The sequence below is a fragment of the Protopterus annectens genome, chromosome 5.part0 (genome assembly GCF_019279795.1).
Source record: "Protopterus annectens isolate FY-2018-M chromosome 5.part0, PAN1.0, whole genome shotgun sequence".
In the NCBI taxonomy this organism is placed as follows: Eukaryota; Metazoa; Chordata; order Ceratodontiformes; family Protopteridae; genus Protopterus; species Protopterus annectens.
Window position 1 is genome coordinate 259248350 of NC_056735.1, and position 25446 is coordinate 259273795.

Consider the following 25446-nt stretch of genomic DNA (forward strand, 5'->3'; position numbering starts at 1 on the left):
ATGGACAGAAGGGTAGCTCCATTTATCATAAATGTGTGGTTTTCTATGTTCTGACCTACTGGTCTTAGTGGAAAACAGACTCCAGAATATTGATTTCATATACAGTATTCCCCATCAAGTGGTCTGCAGCCTCAAAAATAGACACTGAATTCCAGAGTAGGTCTCACAAAGGTTTTAAATAGCCATGCAAGTATTGTGAGAATCCTTTGTGGTAATGGATTTAAATAGCAGACCCATTTGTCTAGATGCATTATTTCTGGAGAACAAGGCATTTACTCTAAATATCATATTATTTTTACATTACTTTTAATCATTACAATTAAATTATTACTTGCTTTGGTTATATACAGTTGTATATTTCCTATTATAATAAATGTGTTTGGCCTGTAACTACCTTTTAGAAAAACTTTACATTTTTGTAATTTGAAACATAGGCCCAGCTTCTTTACCTATATGTCTACATATTATCAGTCCACATTGTTATTTGATGAGACAAGTGCCCCATTTTTTATATCATCTACATACTTCAAAATCCAGTATTTATTGTTACCAGGAAAGATGAAAAAATACATTGTAAAGCATCGTCTGTCCCAGTACTGAACCTTGAGGTTCTCCTGCTTTTACAACATCCGTTCTTAAGAGTTACCCATCAGAGCAACTCTTTATGCTGTATTATCCAGACAATGCTCAATCGCAATTATAACTGTTCATCTTAATGCCAACAAAGCTGTTAATGATGTCATCTATATGGCAATGTATTAAATGCTTCTGTGAAATCAGTATACACTGCCACTATTGTAAGACCTGTACCTAGTGCAAAGATAATCATTTTGTGGAAATCTACCATGCCAGTTAAAGTGGAACTGCTCTCCTTGGACCTGTGTGCTATAAATCCAGCAGAGCCATATATTCTCCTGCCTGAGTAGTGCAATCAGACATCTCTTGAAGCATTTGCTAAAGATTGACATGGGACTAATTTCCATAATTTTGAACCTGATTTACCCTACCTTCCCCTTATGGATAAGGACTAGGTTAGAAAACTTTCACTTATTATGCCTTCTCAAAGTCAGGCAGTAAATAGTGAAACTTAAGTTGCTAAACTTGCTTTAAGTCAATGAAGTGACCAGAGAAATTATATGTACTCATGCTGGAAGTCTTCTTAAACTTAAGGAGTGACTGAACAACTATGTGTGTGTGTACAACTGGGCATATAAAATCACCTAGATCATAGTGATGTCCAAGGCATTATATATGCATGGATCGCTCGCTGGCATAGAGGAATAAAGCCCTGACTACTGTGTAGGTGGCCTGAGGCTGACTAATGGCTGAAGTGCCTGTAGAAGCTGGGTGGGAAGGATGAGAGTGAGTTGTCATTGGAATGGCTTGGCTTGTCACAAGTGTGGCACCTATTCAGGAGCACTAGATGTTACCCAGTGGACAGAAATCTGACTAAGCCTGCACAGTTGTGGTGTTTAGCACCAGTAAGCCAAGGGGAATTCAGCATGCAGAGCCACAATTTCCCTGAGGGGACTATAATTGTGAGCTCAACAGAGCCATTGGGAGGGAAGGGGGTGTTCCCAGTGGGAAGAGGGTAGACTTCCCCCAGGACCAGCAAGCTGGCCTGCAATCTACCAGCTGACTCTCACTGGAGAGCAGAGGAATGAATGGGATTACTAATTATGAACAAATGGGTTACAGGGTTTTCTCCCAGCCTGGGAATGCCTGTCCGTCTGACTGTATAGGTCAGTTGGGTGTTGCTAGTGGAGTCATCAAGTGAACTACTTTTGGGGACCAAAATAAAGCATACCACATTGTCTCAGACAAATAATGACTAGCTTTTCTTGCAAGGGAAGATGGAATAGATGCCTACACAGAATTCTGTGAAATTGGATCTCTGCCTCACAGCTCTGAGGTAGTATTTATACTATTGGGGACATTTGGCTGGGGCATTAGCAAACGTTCCCTACTCTTTTTGAAGTGCTAGGGAATCTTTTACATCCAACTGAGCTACCACCAACTCAAGCAGATGAGACATTGATTAAACATCTCATCCAAAAGATGGCACACACAAGAGCACAGACTCCCCTAATGTTACATTTCATTGTCAGCAATCCACTCACCTAGAGTGGGAATAGAAACCACAGCCTTCTGTTCTTCCAGCAGCAAAGGAGAAAGTGCTGCCTGTTGAGCCACTGACACTCCTATGTATCATAAAGGTCCATGGATTTTCCTTGTGGTCTGTCCAGGGTGTGGCATGTTTTTAGAATTACCAATTTCATTGGTAAGAGCTCCCATACTGTATCAGATTCCTTATGTGTCACGTTATCAAGCTAAGTAGAAATTAAAAGAGGCACTGGAAAGTATGCAGAACAGTGATGGCCTAGATATATGGCAGATCACCAGACTTAATGATGTACATGTTGTACAAAGTTATTTTCTCGCCGCGGTATTAGTTTTTCTGTTGGAAGACATTTAACAGCTATATACTTAGTCCAAGAAGAATACAAAGGAAAAAATATTTGTAGATGGACTTATTACAAATGTTTCTTAGATGTCCGATATAAATCCTTTGGTCTTACACAATGATTTATTTTGTACTGTCTTTTTTTAATTCCATCAGGCTCAATCCTTTCTTGATGTCTTGATATGATCCTTCTAGCACAAAACACAGATGCTATTATTCTATCTCCTCTCTGAAGCATTGTTATTTTTTAAAACCACGGAGGAAAAGAAAAAGAAAAGGTAAAGATACCTGTGCTGAAGTCAACTCAATATTAGATAAATGAATTACCAAACCTTCATGTTCATGAACCTTCATGACTTCAGCACAGGTATCTTTACTGAACAAAGGGCTATCCTTTGTGCCAGCACAGAGAACGGATATGATAGACATTCTGAAAGACTTGAGACTGTTTGGTCGTACATTGTCATTGAAAACTTTGTTTAAAGAAAATAATGCTGCACAATTTATGCAGTTTAAGAAACCTAGTGTATACATACCAAAAATGCATCCGATCGTTGAAACTTTTTTAACAGTATGTGAAAAAGAAGTAAGGGAAGTTTTTAATGAGAGAAGAACTGCTTTGTTCTGTAATTTAGAAAGAACAGAAAGTGAAGCTTTGAAACAACTTAAAGAAATGTCAAGCATTGAGATTAAGCCCGCAGACAAAGGTGGTAGTGTTGTGGTGATGGATAAGACTCTCTATTTACAACAAATGATGGTACTTAATGATATAGCTATGTATGCACAAATTTCTAATATGCAGGTGAAAGCTATCACTGAGAGTGTCATTGTATATTTTTGGTTTATATGTATCTCAGCAGATTTGTGAAGAATTATTTGATTATTTTCAGGTAGAACACGCCACTATACCTGTGATGTACAGATTACCTAAGGTACATAAAAACATGATTGAACCACTTATGAGATTTATTGTCTCCAGTAAGGGATGGTGCACAGAAGCATTATCTATTTTTGTAGAGAAGCAGCTGCACCCAGTACTGGAAACTTGTGAAACTGTAATTAGAGATACAAAACTGTTTTTGAAGTCCCTATACAACAGAACAAAAATGATTAATGATGACTACATTATTGTTACAATGGATATTGCTTCATTATTTACAGTGATACCTAATACATGGGGTATAGAGAGGGTACGTGAGCTACTGAATGTTAAAAGGGTATACACTCACACTAAGATACACTTGATATGCAGTTTACTTGAGATTATACTCGAGGATAATGTTTTTGTTTTTAGTGATAGCTTCTATCTGCAAAAGTTTGGCATAGCAATGGGCACGGCCTGTGCCAAAAGCTACGCCAACCTAGCGCTTGTGTCATGGGAGATGAAATATGTACTACAGGGAAATTAATTTGCAAACATTATTTGGTATGCGTGCTTTGTGGATGACATCTTCCTTTTATGGGGGATACGAGCAGTAGGCTTAAGTTGTTTACTGAATACCTACATAATACTACTGACTTCCTAAAATTTACTTTTGATTCTTCATCAGAATCTATTATTTTTTTTAGATATACCCATAAGCAAAAAAGGGATTGCAGAACTGACTACTAAGCTTTACAGGAAACCAAGTAGAAGGAACAATATTTTACACAGAACTAGTATGCATCCCAGACATAGTAGTAGGAATGTGGTTAAGGAACAATTCACGAGGATCAGTAGATTACATAATACACATAATGAATTAAACCAGGCCACTAATATGCTTAAAGAAGAATTTATAGCTAGGGGGTATAAAGAAGAAGAAGTTAATTCTAGTATTGACGAAATGTTTCAACCACAAAATGGTAAATGTAAACCCTTCTTCTCTGATGGAGCAGACAGCTCCAATGTTTCTACTGAGACCATACAGAAAGTGAGGTTTCTTATTACATATTTAAGTGATACCAGTGTATTTTGCCGTATTTTTTAAAAGAACTGGAACATTCTAAAATCTATTAGAGGAATTAGATGGAATAATAGAAGCTAAGCCACAATTCTGCTTTAAAAACAATAGATCTTTGAAAAGACAATTGTGTTATAAACCAAATCCATGCAAGTATATATATATATATATTTATATATATATATATATATATATATATACTAATAGTGTATTTACACATCCCAGTAATACCTTTTCTATTAATTTTGATTTCTATGCAGATTGCAGGACACAACATGTAATATATCTTAGTATCTGTAAAGAATGTTATATTTTTTATGTAGGTAAAACCAATAGGAGTATTAAAGAATGAATTCTAGAGCACATCAGAGATATAGCCAACGTGAAAGAAACAAGTGCTTTAGCTAGACATACTAGAAATAAAAGTTCTCAACATGTTTTTAATTTTTTAGTGCTCGAGATTATACAACAAAGATTTGGGGGGGGGACATTATAAACAAGACTGAGGCAGCAGAGCAGAGGTGGCTTCTGCAACTGCATGCAGAGAAAGCCCCAGGGATAAACAATGCATTGTCCGTTAAACCTTTTCTTAAAGCTAGATCCTTGAAACATTAAATTAAATGAGTGGACATAAAGTATTAGGGTGATATATTGTCTTTTAAATTAATTATTTGTCTATGAAACTGTTATTGGTTGTTTTTATACTGTAGTATTTAATGCTTCTACTTGCACTTTAATAGATGCACTGAGCTAATTGAATAGGTTGCTTTATTCTTGGATTGGATGCACATTTGTTTAAATTTCTTGAGTTTTGTACTAATAATTGAGTCCCAGGGATTAACAGTGCGTTGTCCCTGAAACCTTTTCTTAAAGCTAGATCCTTGAAACATTAAATTAAATGAGTGGACATAAAGTATTAGGGTGATATATTGTCGTTTAAATTAATTGTTTGTCTATGCAACTGTTATTGGTTGTTTTTATATTGTAGTATTTAATGCTTCTACTTGCGCTTTAATAGATGCACTGAGCTAATTGAATAATTTGCTTTATTCTTGGATTGGATGCACATTTGTTTAAATTTCTTGAGTTTTACAGTAATAATTGAGTCTGAAGAAGCGATCAGTTGGTTTAATCACGAAAGTGCTTACTTGTATGTATTAAATGTTTGTTTTCACGATATTGCTCTCAGCTGTGGTCTGTTCGTATTTTCTATGTTTTAATCTAAATATACACAACAGGCCTGACAACAACATCATACACTAAAATATTTCTTTAAATTGCACAGCAGTACTGACATAAAAATATTTGGCTTAGCATCTGCAGGTGATATTCCGCTCTGCAAGCTAGATGGTCCCGGAAGAAGTTAAGCAAAATGTAAGGGCAACATCATCACATGTAACAGTAACACGGGGTAATGCTTTTACCCCTTTATATGTCCATTAGCTATACTTTCAACAAGAACATGGCTAACAGCTCCAACCTAAGCTAATAACTGTAGCAATTTTCAATCCCTTCCAAAAAAAAGAATGTGACACAAAAGTAATATATTGATTTCAATTGTTTTACTATACAACAGTATTCAGCTGTTGAGATACCAAAGCCTACCTGGAAGCCCCTCCTGGGACAAGCTTACTGTCTTTGAAACTTTTGTTCCAACATCCAGTACATGCTGTACTGCACTCTCCCGTGAGCTGTCTGGATCCCTGATATTGGCCATGAACTCTTCATTGGGTGTTAGTGGTGGTTCCTAACAGGCCCTCCCCCAGTAACCATATGGTCACGGCCCACTTCAGCTGCTCTCTTCTGTGCAGATGTGATCATGTCAGTGGCCCTGTGGCATACCTGCTCATATGTCCTGCCGTGTCCACCCACGACAGTCGTATAATCAACCATCTGGCATCCTGCATGCCATATCTCCCAGTCCCATTTCCAGCAGAAAAGCACCATGTTGCCTAAAGGCATCCACTATCACCTGGTTCTCAGCACTAGTGCATGGGAGTCTCCAAGGATTGACAAACCTAGGTGGCATATTCCTAGGTGTCCTAATAGACAACAGAAGGATAATACACATAAGTATCACATAATTACAAAATAACTGTTTTCAGATAAAACAGAAAATGTAGCCACTCAGTATTACCCACTGGAGAAAACATAAAACAGTCTAGGGATGTGAAATATGAACAACAGGCAGGATGCAAAACAAGAAGAGTAACAATATCAACATATACTTGTTTGTGCCATAATAGTAACTCAGCTTTGCCTCCCCCCCTAAAAGAACAGTCCATTCTTGTTTGTACCATAGCAGTAACTCATCTCCCCCCAAAGAACAGTATATCATTGTTTGTGCCATAACAGTAACTCACCTTTGCTCACCCCCAAAAAAGAATAGTCTAGCCTTGTTTGTAGCATAACTGTAACTCAGCTTTGATATCCCATAAAAGAACAGGTAAATGACACATTTTGCTAACAAACCATCTTTAAAATGCTAAAAAGTGCTATCAAAGGAACTGTCCCTAAAACATTTGTACATATTTATCTCAGAGCATTCCATTTTCACACATTGGCAGTCATGCATACCTGTGAAATGGCTTGACAAACATGCCAATGTCATCAGATCACTTGTAACTAATGTATCTGGATAAAGGTGTAAAACCTTTGCTTCATACTTTTCTTAAATACATTCCAGCATATGCAGTATGTAGCTGACAAAATGCAAGCATGCCTTTTGAAGTTCAGTAATTCTCTGTACAGATATATCCCAAAGAAATAGCTTATGTACAGTCTTCCCAACATAAACAAGTCTCTTCACCATCAGTTTGCCTAGCTATAGGATTGCCTTTTTATAAAGTGTAGATTCAAGGCACAGTGAAGATTCAATGAGGTGTGAACTCATTAGAACTGCTGAATCTCAAATACTTGGATCCGTGTAGGAGATGTAAGCACATTCCCTCAGGGTTTGCTGTTAATGGATTGCAACTGTGAATGATTACTGGTTGGGAGAAGGAAAACATAAGAACACTGCAGGCTGTCTTACTTCCACTGGGTGTGTCAGGTTGGATCTACAAAGTGTTAGAAATGTAAGTAAGAAGCACACAAGTCCCAGGTTATGTTCCTTAACATCTAACCTGCCTTTCATTTGTTACCACTGCATATTATTTCCAGTTAATTTCCTCACATATTTAAAGACCAATGATACAGAATGGCTTATGCACTGCATGTCTCAGAGTAATAGTCAGATAACTGAAAAATGACCAACAAACACAGAAAAGTAAGACAGAGCTGTATATTTGCAAGCAATAATCATAACAGATTGTATAATCACTAAGTGCAGTACATCCAAAAATAATACATGTGCAAGTAACAGTTATATGGTTTGACATCACTGTAGATGCTGTTGCAGTTGGTTGTGTGCAGAATGAGTTCAGTTCTTTGCTGAAAAGTTGTTTGTGTGGCAAAGAGGGATAAGGCAACCATCCTGTGGTCTAAAGGGGCACTGGAGTGAGGGTTCAAATCCAGATCTATGTAGATGTATCTCATGTGAGTAGTCATTTCCTTGTGTGAATGTCATGCATTCGTTTTCCTCATTTCAACTACTTGCTCCTCTTTTTTCCTTTTCTGTCTTTGTTTGTCTCATTTTTGGGGGAGGGGCCAGTATTTGTGCAATGTTGCGTGTAGAGCAATCACAGAAATGAATGGTGGGTTTGGCTATGTTTCTTTTGTTTGTACAAAGTGCAGCAATGCACAAACTGGACAACTGAACTACCCAGTAAGCAGACAGGACCCATACAGCCAAAAATAGAAACCGGATACATTTAATTAATGCCATTGTGCATTGTACAAACACTCTGAGCTGCATTGCATGATGGTTAACAGCAATACCTTAAGAATAATTAGTGAAATAGTGAATGTCATGTAACTAGTCCTGTGGCAGCAAGTGTAAGCGTAGGATTGGCGTATAGATGGTCCTAGGTTGTAGTACAAAGTGTACAAACCTTTTTTTACTGTTGTGACACTGAATTTTATAGCAATGAACTGAAAGATAGACAAGTGTTATTTCAACCTTCTTGTAGCAACTGGTGTAAGTGTAGGACTGCCGTACACATGGGGTTTGGATGCAGAATATTCCGTACACTTTTACTGTCATTCTGCTTCCCATTATTGTCACTCTCACTTATAACACTTGAGATAGTGGAGCTGATATTAATTATATGTACAAGGGATGAGACACTAGTATTGTGTCAGTTATTTATTTATATATGTATTATCACATTTATTATCATATGTATGATTGTGGGTATACTGTCTACTATATTCCTGTAAGTATAATTCTGTTATATGGACTGATATGGTCTTCACATTTGCCAAAGATGCATACACAACTGTCTGTCCATCCAATAACCTTGCAGTTGCAATTATAATTATGTAATGCCTCACTTCTTGGCACTGCTGCTGTCTGCTTACCATCACGCAAGTGCATTGCTTGGGGGTGCGCACTGCTGAGCAATGCATTTGCATGGTGGTAAGTAGAGCACAGCAGTGTCAAACAGTTTGTGCACTCCAGTAGATGACATAACTGGAATTGATGGGAAAGCATCAGTCTCATGTTTAGCCAAGTCAGTACCTGTTGCCCCAGTCCAGCAGCGACACAGGTGGAATCCCAGGGGTGTATTTTCTGTTTCCCATCCAGTTATCCAGGTTGCGCTTAAAAAGGGATAATGAGGTGCTCTGCTTGATATGGAGAGGGAGTCTATTCCACAGATATGGGAGTCTTTGGGACACAAATCTGCCCTGCCAACAAGTCCTATTAATGTCACAGACCAGGTTGAGATTGCACGTGTGGGTTACTCGAGTGGAGCTTGACTTGCTGATATGCAGCAGTCTCATCAGGACGGGGTCTGAGATTGCTTTGTATGCCAGACAGAGGTCACCTCTGAAGAGTCTGTATGAAACTGAGTTGAGTGACAGGGCTTTTAGCCTGTCAGTGTAGGATAGATGTTGGCGGCCCTGGATTCTCCTGGTGAGGAACCTCTGTGGTCTGTCCAGCCGCTGCATGTGCTTTGAGAGATACACACCAAAAGGGGAGTTGTTCTCAATAATGGGCCTTATAAGGGAATAATACAGGGATATTATGACCTCCTTGTCCCTGAATGAGATGTCCTTACTTATAAGATGGGCCATGTAGAAAGCTCTCCGTACAACAGAAGCCACATGGTAATCAAAAGTAAGGTTGCTATCAACCTGGATGTCCAAATGCCTCACGACCGATTGCATGCTTAGGATGTTGTTATTAATGTGATAATTTGTGGGACATCACTCTCCCAAAGTGGATGATGATGCATTTTTGATATTTAGCTTGAGGCCATGTTTCTGGCACCAGTCATTTGTTTGGGTGAGACACTATTGGAGGATGTCCATATCACTAGGGGAATTGATGACAGCTCCCAGCTTGCAATCATCTGCAAACTTGGTCAGCCATAGCCCATTGGTTTTGGCCTGCACCTCAGAAAAGTATATCCCAAATAACAGAGGTCCAGAGACTGATCCCTGGGGTCTGCCACTTGTTACGGGTCTACTACTTGAGGTGGCTTCCCCTATTTTGACTAGGTGGGTTCTATCAGTCAGCCAGTTTGCTACCCATCTGATAACATATGGATTGATGCCTAGTTGAGGGAGTTTATCTATTATGCCTGAATGGGGAATAGTGTTGAAGGCTTTGGCCAGGTCAAGGTAGGTGGTGTGTACCATCTTTCCCTCGTCCATGGCTTTGGTGACTGTCTCAAAGAAATCGACCAAGTTTAACAGACATGACCTCCCCTTGATGAAGCCAAACTGTGTGGGATTGAGTGTTTGGAGGTTGCCAATGTCCTTGTTAATGTGCTCCATGATAATCCATTCCACAGCCTTGCAGCTCAGACAAGTTAGGCTGATGGGTCTATAATTTCCCAGATCGGTGGACGCTCCACCTTTGTGTAAAGGAATGACAGTGGCTGTCCTTCACTCAGCTGGGACAAAGCCTGTACTCAGGCTTGGTTGAATAGGGTGACTAATGGTGCTGCAATTTCCTGCCTGAATTCATGTAGGATGCTGCCTGGGATGTTATCGGGTCCATGGAGGCTATATTTTTTGCCTATGAGAGGCCAGTGATGACATATTCCCTAGAGATAAGGGGAGGGAGGCAGGTGCTGGGGATATCCTGATTTACTGATGAGGGGGACAATGGAGTAAAGTTTTCACTGAATCTGTCTGCCAGCAAGTTGGCTATATCTACAGCATTTGTGTATGCGGTATCCTTGAACACCAGTTCTGAGCAGATCTAGGAGCTTCCTTTGAGACTGCAGATGTAAGTGAAGAAGGTATTATAATTGTCTCTAGCAGATGTGGCCAATTTGGACTCAAAGTTTGCTTTCTAGGATTTCACTAGTTCTCTTGTTTGCTTATTCAGGCTAAGGAGAGATTGCTTCCAACTGGACACCTGCTCATTCTCGGCCCTGGACAGGAATTTTTTCCTTTTGCTATAGACTTTATTTATTTCAGATGTCCACCAGACAGGTTTATTCTTCCTTGCAGAGTATGATTTTATCCTGCCAGGTATTCCTGATTCCATGCATCTATATAAATGCTCATATAGTACTTTGGTATAGAGTTGGTCTTAGTGCCAGTTCCTACAGAGGGGGAGGAGGCTGTGAAGTGTTTATACCATCCCTCAGGAAGTTGTATTCAGCTTTGGAGAAGTTTTGGGGGAGATGGTAACTTCAAAAGTGACCACTTTATGGTCAGATCTTAGCAGGGAGGATGATACTGTAGCGATGCTGCAGTGGTTACTCATGTTGTTTAATACCAAGTCCAAGATATTATCACCTCTTGTGGGGGGTTTGACTAGCTGTTCCAAGGCATTTGCACTGACAAAATTGAGGAATCTCTGGGCATTTGTGTTCTGGCATGAGTAGTTCTTCCAGTCTATGTTTGGGTAGTTAAAGTCGCCCAGGATCAGTGTAAAGGGTTGAATCCTGATAGATTTGAAGAGGTCCAGATAGGCAGAGTGGGCATCTTGAGTCAAATTTGGGGCCTGTAGCTAGCAATGATTTGAATAGGGGTCTTGTCAATGGTTAGCTGCACCTGGAGTGTCTCATGAGCCTAATCTTATCACTTATTTGTCCTCTCACCCGACCTTATCGCTCTTTTTTATTTCATTTTTATTGCATTTCATATTCTTTATAAAAAATGTTGTGCCATTTTTTTATTTTATTTTATGATTTTTTTTAATTTTATTTTTATATTTCATTTTATTTTAAAGATTAATTTCTATTTTATTTTATTTTTTTAATTTTTTTAATTTTTATTATGTGTCATCAAAATATGTCCATGTCATCCATGTGTATGACATCACTAAATTAATCAACAGCACAACGGGGTAGGCCAACTCCACTGGATCAACCTGCCCCCCCCTTCATCACCTTTGCCCAGCACATCTGGGAGACAACCTGGCAGCACTGCCTCTGCTGCCCCTGCATCCTCAGATAGTCCTGCCCCAGAGGATGGTCCAGGGGTACCATCCGGGAGTAGTGGCAGAGGTGATGATTTCATCACCTGCACCGAGTTACCAGGGATGGTGCATAGGGTTGTGCACTGCAATGTCAGTGCACACCTAGTTTGGCTGGAGATGATGCCCTCCCTCATTCTGCATAGCAGTAGGAAGAGGGGTAAGAGACAAAGTATACAATACCTTATTGTCCCTTTTGGGAATGAAGTACCCCTGCTAATTATGATATACATAGCACCCCTCTAAGCTCAAACACAGTATTGTGAGACTTGGGAACACATTTTAATAGCAATGTACACTTTCATTACTATGTGTCCATAGTGGTGGCACACACATTCTGCATTGCGCACATTATACATATGGATATCACATCCAAGACCAGGGTGGTCATACTTCTGCTGTACTCTACCCTTATAAGACCACTAATTGAGTACAATGTTCCCTTCACCAGATACCTGCAGCAGTTGGAGAAAACACAGGTTTGTGCCTGGGAGTATCCAGGGCCTCCAAATATGACATACATGGAAAGACTGAAAGACCTATCACTGTACTCAGTATCATGCAGGCTGCTAAGAGGTGACCTATGCCTGCCCTACAGAGCAATATCAGACCCTGCCCTTCTGGAAATGCTAGACATCTGCAATCAAATGGGACAAGAATAACTTGCCCTAGGGATCACAGCTTAGTCTGTGACATAAACAGAACATAGATATATATCCCCCAATGGTTCACAGTCCTCTGTAATAGGCTCCCACTGCATGTGAAGCAGTGCTCCTCAATGACCCTGTTCAAACGCAACCTTGACTACTGGTCAGGTGATTGTAAAATCACCTCTGGGGTGACACATATATCCTTCATGGACAGGACCAGTTGGTGCTGCTCACTAACTCGCTCTGCTATAAATGAACATCCAACTATGCTCAATAAAGGTACTTGTGCTTTTATACATCTAGGCTTCTAAACACTCTATGGCCATTAGGCTAACAGCCTAATATGAACTTATGAAGCTATGAGCCCGTACAGGCCTCCCAACATCTTGTCTCCCACATGGCCTGCTGATCTCATCTACTATAAGTTCACCTGCACTCTTATAAAAGTTAGACTTGTGCCAGGGAACTTGCTCAAAGTACTGTGTTCTGTAGTCTGTATGTAGATAGTTAGGGGTTTTGTTCTCACTGCAGTCAACTGTGTGTGTGTGTGTGTGTGTGTGTGTGTGTGTGTGTGTGTGTGTGTGTGTGTGTGTGTGTGTATGTGTGTGTGTGTGTGTGTGTGTGTGTGTGTGTGTGTGTGTGTGTGCGTGTGTGTGTGTGTGTTTATGTGTGTCTGTGTGTCTAGACAGAAAGGCAGAAGTGTGTATCCCACAGTTACTGCTGCAATACCATGGATTGACAGTATTTTGATTCTTGCAGATGCTTACACATCCATTTCATGCAGCCCAACCAACATCTTGTGTCTCATATGGCCTGCTGATGTCATCTACTATAAGTTCACCAGCACTCTTATAAAAGTCAGACTTGTACCATGGCACTTGCATAAAGTACTGAGTTCTGTAATCTGTGTACTTAGATTGGTAGAAGTTCTATTCTCACTGCAGTCAACTGTGTGTGTGTGTGTGTGTGTGTGTGTGTGTGTGTGTGTGTGTGTGTGTGTGTGTGTGTGTGTGTGTGTGTGTGAGAGAGAGTTCTTGCTTGACATTGCAAGGAGCATTTTACAGCAGCATGTGGTACACTGTTATATTCTCCTCAACAGACACTGCTGACATCATCAACTATAAAGTGTTGTCTGACAAATTCCAAGTCAGACTTGTGCCATGGCACTTGCATAAAGTAATGAGTTCTGTGGTCTGTGTACAGGTAGGGGTTCTATTCTCACTACAGTCAAGTGTGTGTGTGTGTGTGTGTGTGTGTGTGTGTGTGTGTGTGTGTGTGTGTGTGTGTGTGTGTGTGTGTGTGTGTGTGAGCTCTTGCTTAACATTACAGAGAGCATTTTAGACCAGCATGTGGTGTTATATTCTCCTCAACAGACACTGCTGATGTAATCAGCTATAAAGTGTTGTCTGACACACTCCAAATCAGACTTGTGCCATGCCACTTGCCTAAAGTACTGAGTTCTGTCCTCTGTGCATTTAGATATTCTCACTGTAGTCAACAGGGTGTGTGTACGAGCTCTTGTCTGACATTACAGACAGCCTTTTACACCAGCATGTTTGACACTGTTATTGCCAAATTCTCCTTAACAGACACTGATGATGTCATCAGCTATATCAGATTGTCAGATAATCAGTACTCCCACCAGTGCAGGGTTAGACACTGGCCTGGAGGCCAGGCAGGCATCACCTCATTCAATACCAGACAGATTACAGTGACATGACTTTAACTATATCCAAATACTTCATGACATGGGGTGTAAGTCCTGTTTTATCTTGCTAAGAAAAACCTGTGTTCTCTCCAGCAGCTGGATGTGTCTGGTGAGGTACATGCAAAAGAGCACATTATACTCTATTACTGTTCTGATGAGGTTTGACTACAATGCTGTGATACAGTCCTAAGATGTGAATATGATGGCATGATGTATGATGGCATGACATATGTTGTGCACAACATAAGCTTTCGATACCCAGTGCTGGCATCACTGGATGTCAGCATAGCAGGACTGTTGCCAATGCTGTGATTAACATAGAATGCCACTTTTCATATGACAACATAAAAAGACACATTTCTGCATTTAGTTGTAGATCGTGTGCTTTTGTCCCCATTCAATTGTCTGTGTTAGCTCCTCCTGTACTATGTTATCTTCATTGGTGGACTCAATGATTGCACCCAATATGCAAGAATCAGCAAACTTGGTAAGGCAAAGACCATATATTTTAGCCTGAACTGTCAAGAATTTGAGTCCAAACAGTGAAGTGCCAAGCACAGATCCTTGGGGTTTGCCAGTGTTGACAGCTCTACTGGTGCAGGTTGATTCACCAACTTTCACGGTATGTGTTTTGTCAGTCAGCCAATTGGTTACCCATCTACTGACATAAGGGTTATTCCCCAGTTGAGAGGGTTTCTTAATGATACCTGCATGTGGAAATGTATCAAAACCCTAGGCCAGTTTACAATAAGCAGTATGCACTGTCTTACCTTCATCCAGGTCTATTACATGGAAGCAATAGCCTGTGACAACATCACATATCACCTGTGGCATGACTCAACACATACTGTTGAATGCACACTTCAACACACCCTCCACACAGGCTATATTACCATACAAGGGTGTACATCAACATGCATCCATCTGAGTACAGGGGACAGCACCTGATGCATGCATGTAATGAGACATCCTGGCACTCTTTGAGTGTGATCATGTGAGCATGGACCTCTTCTACTTGTACACTAGTCATATTCCAGCTGTGTGCAACAGACCTGTGTGAGTTGTTAATACTACATCAGGTCTGTTACATCTGATAGATGTCCTCAAAGAGGTCATCAAGGGCATGCATGATGACAATAGTATTATCTTGTGGAACTTGACCAGGTCAAGGCATTTGACACAAATCCACACTGAGGTATTCACTCAACACTGTCATATGTAGCCATAAACAGCTATATCACCAAATGGGTAGACCAGTGTATCATATACATGGCATCACACTATGATGACATGTCTGACGTGACCTATATCTTAGGTCCAGTGATCAGGTCCATCCGTCAGGGCTGTCTGCTAGGCCCCTTTGATAGACATCACAGATGACATACACATGCTGTGTCCACACAGCTGCCTGAAGGACTACAAAATATGGGCAATCATTGACTCCAACTGTGGTATTATGATAATACAGAGAGTAGCAGCACATACCAAACACTGCTGTCACAGGCATGACAACTTGCATTGACAAGACACATCGGGGGATTTGTTAATTCAAGAAACAAACATACCATCCAAGTATAATGTAGACATCACACCCTATAATCAGACCAATAAGTATGTGACCTGAGTGCTGGGGTAGATGGTAAATGGTACATCCACCAGCATGTGGTCAAAGTGCTGACTACTCACTTGAATCTAACACAAGTACTGGGTACGTGAAGGATATTCACATTAGAGGCCATAATACCTTCATGGTTCCCAAACTTCATCACACCAATAGCTGTGTACAATGGACCCTTCTTCATGTACCTCCTACACACGTTCCAGTGATGTGTAACAGAAGTATACCACCTTTGTCACAATGAGCTGTCACACAGCTTATTGGCTGTACATATGTATTCTTTCTGTGGAATATACATGACTATCTGATGGTGCGGAACATCAGTCAAGTTGTTGCACCAGATGCATGTGTGCTACCTGTTCTGCTTGTGCACATACTACATACATAGGTGTATGGCAACATTAATGGCTTGTATATAATTCATGACAATGTGAATTGTGCTATATATATATATATATATATATATATATATATATATATATATATATATATATATATATATATAGGTCTCCTTCTAATGACCGAAACGGCGATTCGCCGACAGGGAAATAACCGACACGAAACTACCGACAACGCAGTTGACCGACACGCTCGAATCCCGACAGATGGAAGACCGACAAGGGGAATGTGTAAGCGCGACCTGGTAAGTATGCGATAGTGAGGGATTTAGGAGTAGGGAGCGGACAGGTAAGTGTGCAATACTCAGGGATGTAGGGTTAGGGTGTGTGATAGGTGAGTGTGCGGTAGTGTCGGAGTTTGGGGTTCGGGGTGTGTAAGTGAGTTAGGGTTGGGGTGCAGGTAGGGAGAGTGTGCGGTAGTGTCGGAGCTTGGGGTTTGGGGTGTGTAAGTGAGTTAGGGTTAGGGTGCAGGTAGGGAGAGTGCGGTAGTGTCGGAGCTTGGGGTTTGGGGTGTGTAAGTGAGTTAGGGTTAGGGTGCAGGTAGGGAGAGTGTGCGGTAGTGTCGGACCTTAGGGTTAGGGTTTGGGTTAGGGCTAGTGGATATGTGTTGTAGTGTACTGTGTTGTTTACGTGTAGTGTGTCGGTGTTATGGTGTTCAGTGTTTCGCGTTGTCGGGTTTGTGTGTTGTCGGTTTTCTGGCGTCGGTTATTTCCCTGTCGGCGAATCGGCGTTTCGGTCATTAGAAGTAGACCCATATATATATATATATGCCATGTATACAAGGCAACTAGCCTGTATTGCCCATACTATCACATACAGGTATAGTAGTGTCCCTCCTAACACCTCCAGCAGATGTTACAGTGCTAGGACAGTGTGCGTGTTTACTCTCATAGAGTATGGATGTGTCATAATAGTTGGTCAAGTGTGTGTGTACAAACTCATTTATTATCAGTGTAAATCACATATGTATGTCAGAGGCATGGGATTACTGGTGGTGTTATTCTGATATTGCCCATGACTGTGGCTGGTTCTTGTAATGTTTTCCATGAGCCTTTACCTGTGCCCACCTTGCTGGAGACCTCTGTTGAGAGCAGACTCATATTAACGCATATCAGTTTGCACAGCTTCATAATATGCACCTTACCCCAGTTGTATGCCAGATCCCTGATAGATGTCATCTGCATTATTGATGTAAAGATGCTTATCTCGCACAGACATCCTTCAAATTGTTATGTCACCTTGTGTGACAGTCACATAAAACACATTTTCACTGTACAGTCCTTACTGTACCTTATAGATATGTGATTGGTGTTACTGCTACAACCATCTTCCATCGACATGCCCTCCTCTGCTGTACATTAGCTAGTTTCACCTGTCCTCTTTCCCTGTGTTCTTTCCTACAACTCATGTATGTGCCCCTATTCAATACACACACTTCCCCTGAGAGTTCATTTCACATGGCAGTCTATGTACCATTACAGACCATTTACACAGCTTCAGTACACAATGTCAGGAATGGGATATCACAATATGCTGTATTGTACGTACACTGTGCTTTACTGTGTTTGGACCATATGCTTCACATTCATACCTCTCAACTGTCCAGATATTCCCAGGATGTCCAGATGTGTTCCTTATCAAATTTGTGGCTTTCTGTCATATCACTGGGATTATCTCAGGAATGATGTGAGTCAATATTACATACATTTGAGTTCATACCTCTCAACTGTGCTGTGCAGTATTTGTCTTATATTTTTTATCTTTTCCTCTTAACATTTTGGTTTTCTGGCAAATTCATTGACATGTCAGATTGAAGTCAGAAACTGATGACAGACATTTAATTTTCAAACTTCATGCTCTTCAGAAAGTGCAGGCTACTGTAAATTCTATCAACTTTCTAAGTTTGGAAGAGCAATATTTATTTATTTATTTGACATTTGTTAACCAGGATAGTCCATCTGAGCAAAAGCCCTTTTTCAGTGGACGCCTGGGGAGAAAAGCTCCACAGTACAAGTAAGCAAGAAAATTTACAAAATTGAAGATGAATACAGTGAAAATTTTACAATAAAACAGTTAAGCAAATGTAGATAAAGATCCACAGTACAATATAGTAAGAGGCATTATAACATTGAAGAAAAAACATAGCAAAGAAATATACAATAAAACTATTAAAATCATTCCCTATTTTGGGGGCTTTGTTCCCCTATTATTTATGGATTTGTCCAGATTTCTTGCTCTAACAGGTTGAAAGGTATGCCAGTTACCCCGGATGCCATAGCACAAACTGAACCATGTAACACTCGGCAAACAGTCTGGATACTAAAAACAAAAAAACGGGAACAGCAGTATGAGTAAGAACACTCAAATCCTTTTTAATTAAGTGCTTTTCATTTGTAAAAGTAAACAAACTTCTTCAGATATAAAACCATAATTAAAAAGGATTTGTGTGTTCTTACTCATACTGCTGTTCCCGTTTTTTTGTTTTTAGTATCCAGTCTGTTTTCCAAGTGTTACGTGGTTCAGTTTGTGCTATGGAGTCTGGGGTAACTGGCAGTCCAAGTATATTTTCACAGCGTCAAGACAGCATAGAAGCTGTGAGCTCACTATTTTCATCGACATTCTTTCCAAATGGATTGAGACACTGACTTCATGTCTGGAGATTCTCGATCAACAACAATGGGACTTATGTAGTTTGTTCTTGGTGCCTAACAGTAGGCTTTCTACACAAGATTCTGTCAGTTCCGTTCAACATTCGCCACCTTTAGATCGCTTGGTTTTGAATGTGGCTATTCATTTTCAAACTAATGAGACAGTTTTACTAGCATTACGGGGCACTAATTTGGATGGACAACATGTCAATCTTACCTTGGGACTTATTGGAGTACCCATTCTTATAGAATGGCTCAATGGAATTATTTCTTTCACTAAAGACATGCAGAGTCATCAACAGGAACAACCGGCTAGAGGTAATGAAGCTAACCAGAATAGTAGTCACAATATTGCAGATAAGTTAAAATCATTAGACCATAAGCTGTTAAAATTAAAAAAGCTCCAATTAGAGATTGCATATTTTAGAGAATGCTTACAACAGCGCCTGGTGCCCAAAGGGTTACTGAGACATCAGTACCCAACGGGCCTTGAAGCTAATTCTCTATTTCATGCTGACTTGCTTATTTTATTTGACAAACAGGGCTTCAAACTCTTGGAGCTGATGATCAAACATTACAGTTTGTGGATAGATACTTTAGTGAAACTAGTGACTATTAAAGCGGACTTAGACTTTAATAGGTATAAGTTTGAATATGCCAGAATCTTCACTAGCATATACCAACATCTAGAGAAACTAAAAGTGGCTAAAATTAAAAAAATACAATGTGACCATGCAGCATACGATAATGGGCTAGCTTATCCTAGCCCACCAATTTTACAATCTTGGTCCCCAACCAATCAACAAGCTAAACAGAACCTTATACAGGGGGGTGACCAAAGCCTTGAGCAGAGTGTGGAATCACCAAGGAATGAGACAGTTCCGGAATGAGGTGTAAACACTCAGCCAGCACCAGTCAGGAGAAGTGAAAGAATACATAACCTGAATGGTGCAGGTGTGCAAACGACAGTAGGTAACCCTCCGCAACATCAACATTTTTGGAATCCCAACCAATCAGGGGCCATTCCCAAACAAGTGAATTGTGCCCAGAATGTGAGGAACAATCGGAAGTTCAACAAATGGAAACGGTGAATATAAACCGAGATGGGAATTTGATTATAGTGAAGAATAAATCGGGTGACTTTAAGATCTTTAATTATTCGTCTGCAGATGTTAGCCCGGAAGTAGTTGAACTTCTTGCCAAAGGTTACACTTTTGTGCCCTCCCAGCATATTAATGTTGCAAGAACTATTTTAGATATCAAAAATTTTACTAGGAAATTGAATCTAAAATTGTTACTGGGTGACAATGATGGGATGGTTAATAATCCCTTTCACATCCCTATTACTTTCAATCCACCTATCCATCCACTCTTGCAGGGTTTTGAACAGTTATGTGACATTGATCTGCATTATATGTTTAAAAACCCTAATAAGTATTCATCACAGTGTAATGTTAACATGTTAGTGGCAGGGTTTGAATTTGTTAAGATCCCTCAATATTCGGGTATGCAAGCCTGATAAGGGGGGAGGTTTAACTATTATGGATAATCATGATTATGTGGCCCATATGAAGGAGATTCTGGCAGGGGATGCTTACCAACTAGCTTCCTGTAGTGAAGTGAATATGGCTTACCAACGTATAAAAAGTTTTTTGAATGATTTGTTTATTGATGCCAGAATTGGCATAAAAATGTATAACTATATAAGTATGCCATACCAGAGGATTCCAGTCTTATTTGGCATCCCAAAGATTCATAAATATCTATATAACCCACCAATGAGACCCTTGGTGGACGGGCGAAATTCATCCACTTACCATTGTGCAAAAATTGTGGATTCAATTTTGAAAAAAGATCTAGTTACTGAAAAGCAGGTCTGTAAGGACTCTTGGTCATTTTTTAAGAAAATTAATGATTTGTTATATAATGATGACCATAGTTTCCTGACGATTGTGTCAAAGACCTGTATTCATCAATTCCACATTTGGAAGGTATAGAGTGGATTGGATGTATGTTGAGAAAGAAGGGGGCGACAAAATTAGAAATTTCCCTAGTAGTTGAGTTATTGGATATTATTTTGTCTCATAACTACTTTATATCTGATAAAGAATACTACCTGCAGAAAATAGGGGTCACTATGGGCTCCCCTTGTGGAGCTAGTTTAGTAAACCTAGTTATGACATACTGGGAAACAGAATTTATCTTTAAATTTGTTGACATTCATGATTCCATTTTGTTCTACACCCGCTACCTTGATGATATTTTTATCATTTTTAAGGGCGAGTTAGAGGATGCTAACCATTTGGTGGAGTACTTTAATAATACCACCAACTTTTTGCATTTTACGTTTAGCTTTAGTAGGGATGAAATAGCATCTTTGGATATTAAACTTAGGAAAGATAGAGTGAATAACCGATATCTGGCGCAAATTTTTAGGAAGAGTACTTACTCTAATTCTTTCCTTCACTTTTCTAGCTGCCACCCCTACCACCAGAAACGGTCGGTGGTTAAGGGTCAGTTGGTGAGGGCAGCTAGGATAGTTTCACTCGATAGTGATTTCTTAACCAAATGTGAAGCTTTGAAAAACATGTTTCTAGGTTGAGGTTACCCTATTGACCTGTTTGACTCCCTGTTTGCAGAAATTAAATCAAAAAGATTTAATGGCTTCTATGTCCCTATTCTTGGTACAGGAGTGAATAAAAACCCAGTTGAGTATGCCATATCTAATGCCCCTATGTTTGAAAGTATCTCTAATGAACATCCTGATTATACTTTAAGCTTGGTTACAACTTTTAGTTTGCACAGCCATTTACTTTCGAATATGATACGGAAAAATTGGGAGTTTTTCAGAAACGACCCCCTAGTTTTTAATAAAGTGGGGAGCTTCCCAAAAAATATTTTTAGAAGAGGATGTGATATGAAACAATTGCTGAAATCTAAACAGGTGAAATTAGTAAACTATCCTGGGATATTTAAATGTGAGTCTTGTAATTTTTGTAGATTCATGGATGTGGGTAGTAGCTTTAAAGTTAATGGCACCCTGTTTAAATCAAAAACTAGATACAACTGTAATTCTAAATTTGTGGTTTACTTAGCAAAGTGTCTATGCTGCCCCATGTATTATATTGGAAAGACTGAGCGTAAGCTCCGTGAGCATGTTTCTGAACACCAATATGCTATTAATAAGGGTAAATTAGACAATGCGTTAGCTAAACACATTATGGCAGCTAAAGATCACAAATTTAAGTTTAGGGTGATCGCCCAAGTTATGCAGGATATAAGGGATGGCCCTATGTCCCTCAAGTTGGAGGAACTTGAGTTATTTTGGCAAATTCGCCTGAATGAGTACAGTTATCCTGGGATCAATGATGTATGTTTGATAAAATGTATTTTAAAGCTGAAAAGCTTATTGAGGTGAATAGTAGTAGTAGGATTACAGCTGGGTGAATAATGTATAAAGTATGTGTTGGCAGTAATTTAGTAGTATATAATAATTCTTTATTATTTTTATTTTTATTATATATATTTTTTTCTCTATGTTATATACATATTTAATACTTTTGTTAGGTTTTATTTGTATAGTGCCCTTTAAAAGAAGTTGGTTGTCATGGGTGGTGTTGGAACATTGTTTTACAGTTTGATTGGCTACCTTTAGTCATATGTTTTATTGTTGATGATATAAATGTTGCTTTGTTGCAACTTAGTTTTATATCTGAAGACATTTGCTTACTTTTACAAACAAAAAGCGCTTAATTAAAAGGACTTGTGTGTTCTTACTCATACTGCTGTTCCCGGTTTTTTGTTTTTAGTATCCAGGTTGAAAGGTATGTTTGAGTTTCATTCTAACACATTTCTATGTAACATCTGTGTCACATATGTCCCTATTTCTGGCTAAATGCCCCCGCATTATGTTAGCCTTTGTGCAGATGTGTTGCACTAACAGAGCGACAGCTATCTGTGAAGCCCTGGTGATCACTGTGGCATTTCGTGCAAATCTGCAGACTGTAAGTGCTTTGCTTGAAACAGAATTGATATCCACGTTCGCTTACACAGTTTCCTGGCCAGCAACAGCAACATTGTTGCCAGCCACAAAACCTAGCTTAGAAGTGCCATGCAACATTAATATGCATCGCACGCTGCCACTCACTATGTACCACCGCACAAACATGTAAACTCCATGTAGGTTTCACACTGAGCCTACACAGAGTTTATTGAATCCCAGGGAATGTATTATAAAAAGCAGGCTGTCAGAAGTCTAACCAAAGAGTATTTACCCTTTTTGTGAAAAGGGACTTTTTGCTAGAGAAGCAGCTGTGAGACAGGGAATTGATTACAGTGAAGGGAGACCTGCAAGGAGAATTTGTTTCTGGCAGAAGAATCCAGAGACACCTACCAACAAAGACTGAGTTAAGTATACTTCATATGTGTTATGTTACACCACAGTAATTTGTTTTTGATTGGAAGAGCCTGTAATTAATTGTGTGTATATATAATAAACTGCATTTTGTTTCAGCTATTTTAATCTTCTGCAATGTGTATATACATGTTACACACATGCGCGCACGCACACACACACACACACACACACACACACACACACATATATGTTTTTTTTACAAATCTGTTACTACTTTCTTTTGACCTTTGACTTCATTCTATCTTACCGAGGTATTAACATTTTACATGACAATGTTACAGACTTTGTATTTAGCCAAGCCATCACAAATTTTACTTTAGCTTTTATTTCTAGCCATGGTATGTAGAAAGCATTTCCCAATCTGAGTTGAGAAAGAAGTATGCTGAAGAAAGATTTCTTACTTTTTAAATAAACCATAAAATTCCCTAAATAGAAACTGGTGCAATTTACAGTCAACCTTTTAGCAAGCTGCATTGGATTGTTTAAACACTCAGAGGAAAGAGCTAGTTTCCAGTTATTATTAATACGCCATACTGAAGTGTTGCTGTCTTCAAAACACTGCTATGGCTGTGTCACAGTATTAAGGATTATGTTCAGGTTTCCGGTCATAACCAGCCTGCATGATTACAACTGGAATTCGGGATGTAAGACATATGCTTAACAAAATTTTTAAGCACCTTTCATGGCTGTTAAGCTCTAGCCTCATGATAGAACATGAACAGTAGTAGGAAACTAAAACAGCTTACAAACTGTAAAACACAAATTGCTTCACTTTTTTGTATGTGTTTGTTAGCTTGATGTGTATTATAACTTTAATAGCTGTTATGGGGTTAAAGTTACACTTAGATTCTAGATGCTGTTTGTATAGCAGTGCTAACTAGATTATAGTTTTCTAGGCTCTAAAACACTTAGCACATACATTTCTTTTCTTTTACTCTGTCGCACTTTTATTAGTTTCACAGCATGAAATGTATTATTGCCATTAAAGCTGTTAAAGTACTTCTAGTGCTGTTATGTGGTGGCTGCCATGGGTGACACAGCTTTTAAAGGTTCATAACAAAAGTCATTATGCACATTGAAAGGCTATTTGGCCTAGCTCCATGGCATGGCAGATGGAGCCATGGTTATAACCCACTAGAGTAGCCTAATTGGGGGGGGGGGGGGGGCTGGCAGTTGCTGATTCATCTACTCCAGGAGGAGGATGGAATTATTTCCTGTGAGATGCCACTCTCCTGGTGATGAGAACAGTGTCATGATTGCAGTGGAGATTCTCATAAGAACTCAGCACTGAAGACTGTAGCTAAGTGATGCTGTGTGCAGTGGTATGCAAGATGTCATTTGCTCCAGCTAATTAGGGTTAGCAAAAGTCCTATGGGCTGTACCAAGATTTCCTGATCTCCTTTCTACCCTCCTTCCCCCACTGCATAAACTTAGTTTCCCCTTTCTCCTCACAGGTGGGCCTGGTCTAAAGGGATAAGTTAGATCAATGTTGGAAAGACACTGGCGTGGAATATCAAGGTGGAACTGTGGAACATGACTGATAGTTCACTGCCACCAGGAGCAGGAAAAAAAATGCTGATTTGATTTCACAGCAGAGTAATGTATAATTCATGCACAGTCACCATGTTTGATGTAATACAACCTGTTTACAACAGTTTTTATAAAGTAGCTGTTTTTCCCCCTAGAAAAACACTTGGCATATATATTCTGTGCTATATACACTGTTTGATTTAGATGGAATTGTCTTGTACTAAGTTAAGTCCTTATCAGCATTCGTTTTGAGAATGTGGCTCAAAAAAGCAAAGCCAGAATGAGATATTATTTTTCCATTGACCATAGCTGTCTGTTACATATCTTAAAAAGAACAGCTACTGATATATATGAATACACATTTTTTTTTTTTAACAGGGCATTTAAAATAAATGAACTAAAAACAGAAGTCGCTAACCGATTGGCAATGCTGGAGAAACGAGTAGAACGTAAGTAGATACTTTGTATTTTTCTGCCTTCGGATTGTGAGAACTTCATACTAATGTTGAGGGTACCTTATACTTAGTTTA

At 39.5% G+C, this 25446-nt stretch overlaps 1 protein-coding gene across 1 annotated transcript in view; it reads left to right on the forward strand.

Annotated features, from left to right (window-relative positions):
- The window catches only part of PDE9A (phosphodiesterase 9A), an 851735-nt gene that overhangs the window by 91083 nt on the left and 735206 nt on the right, over positions 1-25446 (forward strand). The window contains exon 3 of the mRNA XM_044072227.1: positions 25295-25365. Within this exon, the coding sequence (XP_043928162.1) occupies positions 25295-25365 (71 nt within the window). The remainder of the gene's footprint in view (positions 1-25294; positions 25366-25446) is intronic.